The sequence below is a fragment of the Merops nubicus genome, unplaced genomic scaffold (genome assembly GCF_000691845.1).
Source record: "Merops nubicus isolate BGI_N331 unplaced genomic scaffold, ASM69184v1 scaffold18616, whole genome shotgun sequence".
NCBI lineage: Eukaryota > Metazoa > Chordata > Aves > Coraciiformes > Meropidae > Merops > Merops nubicus.
In genome coordinates, this window is record NW_008615799.1 from 46018 (window position 1) to 57220 (window position 11203).

At 37.4% G+C, this 11203-nt stretch overlaps 1 protein-coding gene across 1 annotated transcript in view; it reads left to right on the top strand.

The window, feature by feature from the left end:
• The window catches only part of DSCAML1 (Down syndrome cell adhesion molecule like 1), a gene marked incomplete at both ends in the record, with an annotated part of 53968 nt that extends 45896 nt beyond the window's left edge, over positions 1-8072 (top strand). The window contains 4 exons of the mRNA XM_008942654.1: positions 495-785; positions 5703-5879; positions 7114-7199; positions 7977-8072. Of these exons, the coding sequence (XP_008940902.1) occupies positions 495-785; positions 5703-5879; positions 7114-7199; positions 7977-8072 (650 nt within the window). The remainder of the gene's footprint in view (positions 1-494; positions 786-5702; positions 5880-7113; positions 7200-7976) is intronic.
• Positions 8073-11203: the final 3131 nt, after the last annotated feature.

The window sequence follows — 11203 nt, forward strand, 5'->3', positions numbered from 1 at the left end:
AGTTCTTCAAAATTGTCATTTTCCCTAACTGAAAGCCTCTGTGCTCTCAGAAAAAAAATGTTCAATACCACTTCAAAAGAAGACTAGAGCACCAATGGAAAATCTTCAAGTGTATTCGTTTTCTATAGTATTTTTATGTGGTGTACTGAAACTTTTATTTTGCATAGCAGTGAGCAGGGATATTTACTGATATGAACTCTCAGCACTAGATTTACAAGTTGAGTTCTGACAGTCCATGCAAACTGGCAAGTCAGTTCCATGCAAAGATGTATGGATTTTTTTTTCACATATGGATTTGAAAATCTAAGTTTATGAATCTAGCACAAAGTGTGAAAAAACAGTTAAGAAGCAGAGGAAAAACAAGTTCAATGTATAGATACTGTTTTTAAGATGAAGCTAAGACTGTCCTAGAAATTACTCTCTTAATTTTATATTTTTGAATCCTGTATCTACAGTACTTAAGCATTTCATTTTAAATACATCACTGCTTCTAGAGCCACAGTTTTCAAAGGAACAAGAGCTCTTTGCTAGTATCAACACCACGAGAGTAAGACTGAACCTGATCGGCTGGAATGATGGTGGTTGCCCCATCACTTCCTTCACCCTGGAGTACCGGCCATTTGGGACAACAGTCTGGACCACCGCGCAACGGACATCCCTGTCAAAGTCCTACATACTATATGACCTCCAGGAGGCAACCTGGTATGAATTGCAGATGAGAGTGTGCAACAGTGCTGGCTGTGCAGAGAAACAAGCCAAATTTGCAACGCTCAATTATGATGGCAGTAAGTTTATTTTTTGTTTACATGTCTGAGATACTATTTTTACTATAGTTCCTCATATGGTTTTTTTGCTTGTCTGTCTTTTTTTCCCACCATAAAACCCATTTTGAATCTGCTAGCCATGCTGACAGTGAGGTAGCAGACTCTGAGAAATAAAATGCCTGCTAATTTCATGACAGTAGGCTGCTAGGAAGAAAAGAGGAATTGTTTATATGTCCTCACTGAGGTAAAGCTCCTGCTCCAAAGTTGATCAACCATGAGACACATAACTATAGGACACTAGGTGTCATTAGTTCCAGTAGTCACAGAAGCACTTGCTAGTATTTCATGCATCTCTTCCATGAACTTTTTATATCCCATACAATTGGTTCCTGCAGCCATTCACAGAGGTGACTGGCCTCATTGCTATTCCATGCACTGTCCTTGTGCCACAGCTCAAAACCCATTATGTGATGCAACAGAGCAGCTAACTAGCTTGTCTTCCATGAAAGCCTTGGGACAACATCCTCCTCCAAGGACAAAGCAATGGCAGTACTATTATCCCTATTTACAGATAGGAGAGAGTGAAACTAATGGCCGTGACAGATGGCTCTGTCATGCCCAACAGCAGGGCACAGGGGATGAAGGAATTACTGGATCCTGCCCTTCTGCCATGGGTTGCTGCTCATCCTGCAAAAGCCAGAACAAGAGGGCAAGAGCAAACATGCCAAATTGTCAGTCACTCCGGCTTACATCCTGGCAAGTTTGTTGAAAGTGATGGTGGCACATGTGTGCATCTGTTGGCTTTATAGTGGGAAATGGCTGTATTTCTGGGGGGGAAAAAAAAAAAAAAAAAAAAAAAAAAAAAAAAGGCAGTAAAAGCACTACAGATGTCTCCAGATAGAAATCTCTTGGACTACTCTAGTGTGAATTTCCAGAGCTTTTCCAGAGACACCCAGTGTAAGATATGGTTGTTTTGCCAGGGACACTGTGCTACATTGTGCAACCACCTGGCAACATCTGTACTGTTAGATTAAACAACAGGAATAGTGAGCAAATCCAAACAAGAGATGACAATTGTCCAGTGACAGCACCAGATTGTTGGTAACACATTTCTTTTCCAAAGTTTTGTCCCACACAAACCACTCTCCTGGACAATGCCCATGTATGGCTCAGGAAAGACCAAGAAACAGGGACCATTCCCAGTCAGAAGTGTGGGCTATGAATCAGACAGGGAGTAAACTTCAGCATCTTCCACATCCGCTAATGCTATCTCAGTCTTTGCACTAGCTACTCAGCAGTTCTTGGTGATGGTTAATGACACATGCCCTCATGGCACATCCCTTTTCGTTATGTCATTTCAGACTTTCTAAAAAATTAGGAGAAAGGCTTTTTATCTCAGCCTTTTAGAGACCTAAAGGAAAACTGAGAGCCAAGTAGTTGTTATACAAGTGTTGCCAGGTCTTGCCAGGTAGACTTAAGACCTGTTTTACTCAAGAAGTATAGGTGTTGCCCATAATAATCGTTTCAAGTATTGTGAGTTAGTTTCTTGCCACTTCACTCAGACTATCCCCTTTTCTTTCCAGTGTCTTTCTACAGGCAGCTTCCAACTTTCAGTGATTTATTTTTTTTTAATGTCTACAGTTATTGTTACACACATATAACTGGGGCGAACAGTACTGTCATACCTTAAAATGAGATTATATGAAAATGTAGTCCAAGCCTTAAATTCCCACTAAAAGCAGTGAAATCAAATGTATTCTTACAATGAACTGATTTGAGATATTGTCATACTCTGCTTCTTGGTTACATGATCATACTTGGTTTCAGATACTGTGCCCTGCACATCATTTGATTTTATGTATTTCTGTATGGCATCTTTAAAAGTCAGAAAATGAAACCAAAAAATAAATATTGGTAGCATTAAAGTTTTTGGGCCACTGCTTTTGGTCAGCTAGAAAATTTCCCATTTATGGCATTGATGGTTTTGTTTCTTATGCATGCTTTGCCAGGACTTGTCCAGCTCCACTTTTGAATGCTAACCCTGTCTCTACCACTGATTTGTCTTGTGATGTGGGGTTAGTCCCTTCCAGCTTCTAGGGGTCACAGCTGTCCTTAGGATAAAAGAGTTACAGCCATAGTACTTAGAAGATTAAGTAATAGGTGTAGGAAAGTTCCATGATACCAAATGCTAAGAACAAGCTTAGGAGCTTCAGCAGTCTTAAGATAAAGCATTTGTAAACTTTGTAGAAACCCTTGAGTTACGTGCTCTTTCAGTTATTTCATTTGGACTGCAGTACCTGATTTTTATCTGTTACAGAGCTCCCGAGAAATATCACGGCTAAGTATCCTTTACCTTAAATCTCTTCATGGTGAACTAGGTCAAAAGGTTAATGACAGATCCACATGTGACTTTTTGCTTTCCTTTCATAGATATTTCAGCTAACCATTTTCAGCTTACGGATTTTATGACCCTTCTGCCCCTTGTTTTTCAGAACATTTGCATTCAATACATAAGAAGATATTTTTAGCACCGTGCAGCTGTAGTGTGTAGCTCTGCAAAGCAGCTTCCTGAGTCAGAGATCAGCTACTCAGTAGCCCTGACATTAAATCAGATCAGCTTGGTAGCTTCTCTAAGCTATGCCAATTGATTCTAGCCCACCAGAGCACTTGCTACCATGATGAACAGAACAGTGAGGACACAGGAAAACACTTGGTAGTCCTGAAGTCACAGGGTGCAATGGGAGATGCTAGAAGGGCTGCAACATAGGAGAAAATGGAATCAGAGACATTCAGATTACATCATCTGTGAAGCACCAGTAAAGCAGGCTAACAAAGGGTGATGGTTGAATTGACCTGAAAAAAAAAAAAAAAGAAAGAAAAAAAAAAAAAAAGCTCCTCCCAATTTGTATGGAACTTTGTTCTGAGGAAAATCTCTAACTATTCTACTCCTAGCCAACACCTAAAATGACAACTAATGTTGAAATGGTGTTTTCCGAATGGATACCAGTTTTAGGTTTCAGTAATTTCTAATAGAAATGCTCAATATCCACAAATGAATAATGTTAAGGAAATATAAACTTATAGTATGGGGTTTTTTGGTGGTTTGGGTTTTTGTTTGTTTGTTTTTTAATCAAGCTTGTACTGCCTGTATACAGTGTTATGAGGTTCACATTTTACTTAGAAGGGGTCAGGGAAATTATAATCACTTACCTAAACACTTAAGACTCAGCTGAAATTAAGGTTACTCTTAATTTGCTTTTCATTAAAGTATTAAGGATAGCAAGACATAATTTTAGGTATATCTTGAACCCAGCAGACCTTTGTGACTTAATTCAGTGTGTGACTTAATCTTAATCTGTGTGACTTAATTCAGAGGAAAATTTGGTCCTTTACTGTTCAGGAGGGTTTAAGAGGATTTAAAGACAGTTTTATCTTTAGGAGTTTTACCTTTACCTTTCTTTGCCTTTAGAGTAGTGCAAAAATGGCAACCCAGTTAAGATATGAAAAAATTCTACTATATGTTTATTCCAAGAAATGAAAAATTGGAAAATTAGCAAAAGGAAGAATATTATGGGGAAGAACTTCAACAGAACAGTAGAAAAATATTCAAAATGCAACTCTAAGAAAAGAAATTTTCTGAAATACCTGTTATAAGTTTGGATGGTTGTAGCTTTTCTGTTTATTTTCATCCCTTTAGGGAACTACTCTTCTCATTATATGCAACTCAAATAGCTCTTCTGAAAAAATATGACTTAGAATTCTACATTTTCACAGTGGTTATAGCACTCACATTGCACTGCATCATATCAGAATTTTTTTTTTCCTAATACTGTAAGTTACAGAATGAGATATAACTATATCACTCAATGTAGCAATTAAAATGTAAAAAAGGATGTGCCTGTTTTTCTATCATGCCCTCCTATGCTTTTAGCAAGTAAGTAGCCACTTTTATGTTTCAGTAGCTGGTTAAAATTGAATAGCTTCCATCAAAAGTCATCACAGTTCACAATACTTGTGTGTTTCTAACCATTTCAAACAAATCTGCATTTTATAGCCTCATCTGTGGTTGCATTCAGCAGTTTAATAGTAATCAGGAAATGAATGAGAAGTCTTCCAAGACTAAACAGCCTTTCAAAGAAAGTTCTACATTCTTCTCACGTCCTTTAGAAGTAAAGAAAGAAAGAACTGAAAAGTTCAAGTATTATATATCACCAGGAAGCCAGGTATATTCAAAATGCAAATATGTCCCAAAATGAAAAAGTGAGCTGTCTGCTGATGCCAGGAGTTTGTAGATTCATTTCCCTCATTTCACTCTCAAAATCTGATTGTTTCTGTCCAGTGTTACTCTCCTGTTTTACTGATGAGTATGATGTCAGACACTCTTTAGCAAATTAGCATCAGGTCTGCTATCTGAATTTCAGATCAATATCACTGCTGCACCCCTAAGACGTGATATAGGAATGTTTCTGTGCAAAGGATTCATGTGATATGTGTCACACAAAATTAACTTTGTCAAATATATTCCTTGCAAAGATAAGCCCAGCAGAAAGTATGAATATGTGGCAGCACGGCTATTTTCCAATGTAATCAGTAATATACATAGTTTGTAATTCTGAGATCTCTTACAGGTTTGTAGTGATTTAATGTGACTTAAAACTGATCATAGTATGTGACTGCTTAATGGGTACGGTTTTCTTTCATCAATGAACGCACATCTTGATTGCTGGTAACCTCTGAGTCTCTGCAGTCAGCGCCCTGTTGCCAGTGTCACTGGTTACAGGTGCATAGCCATTGTACATGCAAACGTAGCATCCACTCTGAACTTCACAGGTCCTTAAAGTTCTGCATGCAGCTGAAGCATATAACATGCCATATTTCCTGAGAATTCAATCTTTTGTCTTCATTAATAGGCATCTAATATCATGACACTGTTTCCAGGTACAATCCCTCCACTCATTAAGTCAGTTGTGCAAAGTGAGGAAGGGCTGGCAACCAACGAAGGGCTAAAGATGCTGGTCACCATTTCCTGTATCTTGGTTGGGGTCTTGCTGCTTTTTGTGATGCTGCTCATCGTGCGGAGGAGGAGGAGGGAGCAGAGGCTGAAGAGGCTGAGAGGTAAGATGAGGGCTGTGGCACTTTTTTCTACATATGCGTACTCCCTGAACATGAAAGTACAAGTGTGGCTGCACATGACCAAACTGTTAATCCCCAGCTGGTAAAATTTTCCTGCAATACATAACAGACATGAGGCAACAAAGTACATGTGCTTTCTTTTTCCTCCTTTTTCAGTTAGTAACAAGTTTCTAAAAAATTATTCATATATCTATTATTATTTTGCATGAGGGAAAGAAAAGTAATTCTCAGGTGTTGTTTGTTTCCCTTTTTTGCTGTTGTTGTTTGTTTCCCTTGAGAATGTTCCTGATAAATTAGGATCATTTTTTTTTCTAAGGGTAAAATCAGATGTTCTGAAGATGGGGGGATTTCAGTTTTCCTGCAGATGTAAATCATGATTCTTGAATTATAAAATGAAACTAGCCACTCGTTAGTAAGCTAGAAAACACAACAAGATATTCTCAGATTTGTTGCCACATCTTTTTTCTTATGATGTGTTAGAACTGTTACAGCAAAACTTTATTGTTCACTGACCTATCATTGTCATTGCTCTGGAATTCAGGGCAACTGGATGTTTTATATTGTATAAAAGCTTTCTCATTTGAAACCTTTTATGTAATTTACCTCTATACAGTGGGTTTTTTTAATCAAAAAGTGGCAGATTAAGGACGAAGAAAGTGTTATCTTATCTTCTCAAAAATACTGTGGAATTCCATTTCATAACAAGGAGGATATTTTGAGCTCCTTGGCTTCAGGAAATGATGGTTGTGCATATTTAACTTTTCATGGTTAATTTACAAGTATTTATATATTCTTGAGTTACAGTCCCTTAAGAAAGGCTGATGATCACTTACCAGTGTGGTTTTTGCATAACATAAGACTTCTCTGAGTTATTTCTTCTGAGAAAATAGGAATTTAGAAAAAAAGCATATGAACTTCACTGAAACATAGACTGTGCCAAAGAATTCATCAGTATTTTTCATAAAGGTCATAAGTATTTAAATATGATTTCTGTAAAAGTTGCTCTCATTTCTTATCTGCACTTGTCAAGCTACAGCTCAACACCCCAGCCATCTGGTCCTGTTATATTTGTGTGCAGTACAGTGACTGAAGTTCTTTTTTGTACATTATTTTCAGTCTCTGAGGATATTCCTTTTACATGGTAGGAACAAAGTGATTTCTTAATTTCTTCATTGATAAATGAAACAGATGAATCTTTTACATTTTTTCTCTGTAGATTTCCCATCAGTTATTAATTTCAAGGTTTTTATCTTGTACCTTTGCAATCTTCTTGTAACAGTCACATCAGCATCAGATGAAGAGGTAATAGCCTTTCTTCCTTGCCTTTATGGTCTTCTGTCTACATCTGCAGGGATCGCCTTTTGGGATACTGCATTATTTTAAGAATTTGCACTTAACTTCTTATCCTTTGAGATATCTGACAGTTCTCTGATTATAGTGCAGCAGGGTAACATTCTCTCTTGTACAGCTATGGCCTGTATTCTGATATATATCTTAGAGAAGTGCAGACACGCTGATAACGTGTGACCAGCCTACCTGGTGATCTAGATTGTTATACTAGTGACCTGGCGTTTTCATTGTATTTTAGCTATTTGAGTCTTGTGTCATTTTCAAAATTTTATCAGATATTTAATTTATTCCAGGCCACTGATAAAAGTACCAACAGTGTGATGTCCCATGATGCATGACAAAAATAAATCCTAAACAATTATTTTCTGCATAAAATTATATTTTGAATGTGTTGAAACTCATATAAAATGGTTGCTGTGTTAACTTTTTGCATCACGCTGCTTTGTAATTAAAATAAAGTACCAAAATTTTGCTCTAGAAAAATATAAATATAATATTTTAATGTTATTTAATTGTATCTCAGTAAGAGCTTTTTCAATGTCATCAGCTCTCATTTTAAAAAATCAGCTTTGTTTGACATTGCTTATTTACCACAATTTCATGTTGCTATATTGTTTGCCATCAAGCTTCATTCCCTTTTGGGATTTTTTTTTTGCCATTTTGTTCATTGCCAAGATCAGATTGATAGGACTTCAGTAATTCAGATTATTTTGTTCATTCTTTTTGAAGACAGATGCTGAATTAGTGATTTTCTGCTCTTCTGGAGGTTACTTTGTTCTAAAAGTCTTACTGACAATGAGTATTGCTGTTCCAAAGAACCCCTTAGTAAGTTCTCTAAAAAAATCCTGTGTGCAAGTTTTTCTGATCTCTTAACTAGAAAGTTTTTCTGTTGTAGATTTTGTGTTCAGCGTTCATCTGAATTAGTTTTTAAATTGAAATCCTGTCATTATCCCTTGCTATGCATCACCTGGTGGGGTTTCTCCAAGGCACGGAACTCATTTTTTCTAAATCATGATTCCACCATCAACTTGCCTTTAGTCTACGTTAGAAATTATAGTTTCCACAGCAAGACCTTCTAAAAGAATTTGTACAAGTTACAGATGTGATTCTTGCTTTTGTGACTCCAGGGGAAGTGTTTTCTTTGAACCTGCTTGACAATAAGGAGTGAGAATTGAAGATTTATTTGTAGTATATTCCACATGCAAACTTTTCTATCTGTGCTTATAGACAACAGGTTTGTGGTTACAGTTCCTGTGGGGTAAATGTAGCATGAGATCAGCAGTCTCTGCATTCTTAATCCTTTTACTCCTTGCTTTAGCATGTAAATTAAACCTTTGTCTTCCTCCTGTGTCATGCCCAGCGTGATGTATTTCTCCAGGAGTACTCTAGAAAGAACGTCTACTTCTCAGCAATCCCCTGAGTTTTGCTGTTTAGCAGTTCCACAAGTCAGGTCACAAGAAGGACAATTGACTGCTGGAGTTCATGCAGCTGTTTAGTAGGTCAGCATATATTATAAAAGAGAAATCTGAAGTCTTACCACTCTGTCTCCTTACTCTTAATGTAGCTCCACTACCACCATAAAAGTTTTTCCCTTTGTTTTTAAATCCGACTCACCTTAATCCAACCAGAAAATATCAGCACGGTATGATAGTTCAGAAGTGGCAGCAGGCAAGTTAAAGCTGTACCAGAGCCTCTGATTTCCCAGGGGGCAAGCCAAACATGTTAAGAATATTAAGGACAGATACCGCAGCAAAAGGAAATGAGAGCTGTCGTTGGGTCGGTGCCTGTCAGCACAGTCATGTGTCAAACCCATGGTGAGGAGCAGTCTGTCTTTTTTCACTAAGGCATGGGGTGATGCTTGACTGGAGCAGGAGATCACCCTTTTCACTCCATCATTCATGGGCTCCTCAAGCCCTGTTTTTCCTACCTGAAAGCTGGGAGACAGGACACTGGCAAGGATACTGACTCATTTTATGAAGTATTCTCAATTTGCTGATCAAAACTCTAACATAGGAAATGCACATTACAGTCTGTATTTTATACTCATTGGTTTGTGAAACTAGTATTTCTCCTGTAGCTGATGTTTTGGATACACTGTTACCATATTCAGCTGCTTTTAGGCTTCTGGGTTTTAATTTGACAGATACATAAGGTCCCTTATTTTCTTGGAACATTTGTTTTGATCCAATCCTATACTAGCCTTTGTGCCCAGTACAGCCATCATTAACTACAGTAACGCTGCTGACCATTGTAACAATCTACATGAGTAACTAGTGCATTTAAACCTAGCTGATGGAGTTACTTTTTTTTCTGCCTTACTTTCATGTTCAACTTTTGACATGTAACACGATCTTTCATGATGCCTCACGTTATTCTTGATTAAAGGTACACAATCTCCTTTGCACCTTTTCAACCAGGAATGCATGTGTTAATGAGCATTTGAATATGTGCCACATATATTTAATGATGAGAATGTAACACTACTTACAGCTGTTGGTGTGCAGCACCTGAGAACATGTGAGAGAGGTGTTTGTCATTTAATACTAATAAACAAATCTAAAAAGTAAATTCAATAACTCTGGGACAAGCAACCTTCAACTTTGTTCCTTTGGCTTTTCTAAGCTGTGAATTACTTGCATAAGTATCCATAGTCTTCACTTAAGGAGGCAGCAATTGCTTCACAAAAGCTGCTAGCTGAATTAAAACAATATTTGCATATTATATCATCCATGTTCTGTGTGCCAGAGGGAGAAGGAGTACATAGTCTTTTCTTGATCCTAGTGCTGCTAGAATAACAAGAAGTTAGTCTAGCAGCATAGTTCTATCATAGCAGTTATTCTATTTAAAGTTTTCTGAAAAGAATATGACTCAAATCCAGAACTTTTTTTTCTTTGTATTTTGTTTTCTTCAAGAGAATTTTGTCCCTTCCTGGGTCCCTAGAAGTCAGTAGCAAAACTACCTCTAATGTCATTTGGGATCAGCAACAGTGGTAGTTTGGTTTATGACTGATGATAAAGACATTGTCATCTACTATATAGTACCACTTATCAGAGTGTTAACAGCAAAAGACAATCCCAAAGTGTAAAATTGGAAGTTGGAGTGCCTAAATGGAGCACTGCTTGGATTAGATGGGACACCTTAGATGAAGACTCCAAAGATTCCTTCCCTCCACCAGGGATTTGACATGCTTTGTGCTGAAAAGGGATAGATGAAGGTTAAAAATAAAGGAGTGGAGCAAACAGGCCTAGTGGAAGCACAGTATTTCAGCTTCTCCAGTAATAAGGGAGGAATAAAGCTTAACAGGCAAGCTGGCACAGTGTCACAGAAACAGAAAGTAGGAAGTGGATGGAACAGATTTTGTTGAGGGTTTTTTATGAATAAAAAAAGCCCTTTGCCCATTCCTTTTAAAAATAATACAAATGTAGCCAGAACAATGCATGAAGATGGTGGTTTGTTTCTGCTTACATTTTCTGAATTTTAAAGGTAAGATATTTGATAGGATCACAAGCAAGGAAATCGTTGCAGGTGTAGCAGATCCAAGAAGTGAGGAAGGAATAAAAAAGGTGAGACGGAGAAAACAAAGACAAATTCAGGAAATGTCTTGGTAGGTGTTGGTAGATTTACAAGCAGCAGATAAACAAGAAATTTAAAGTTTCACATAACAGGAGAGCGGATTGAAGACTTAAAACTTGGAATCATTTTCTTCTCAGATTTGCTTCACTCGGTTGCACAAAAGACTGCTTTGTTGCTGTGTGATATACTTAAGGACTCTGGAGTCAGCATTTTTAAGTGAATTTGTTTAATGGCAGACTGCAGGAGAACAAAACATTATGTCTATTTTTGCTGAACAATACTACAGAAATTATTATATCATGTTGGTAAAGTTTTACAGAAAGCTACCTGAAGAACACTGTGTGAACAAACCTTGAGCTGTTGTAATGGTTTGAAAACAAACC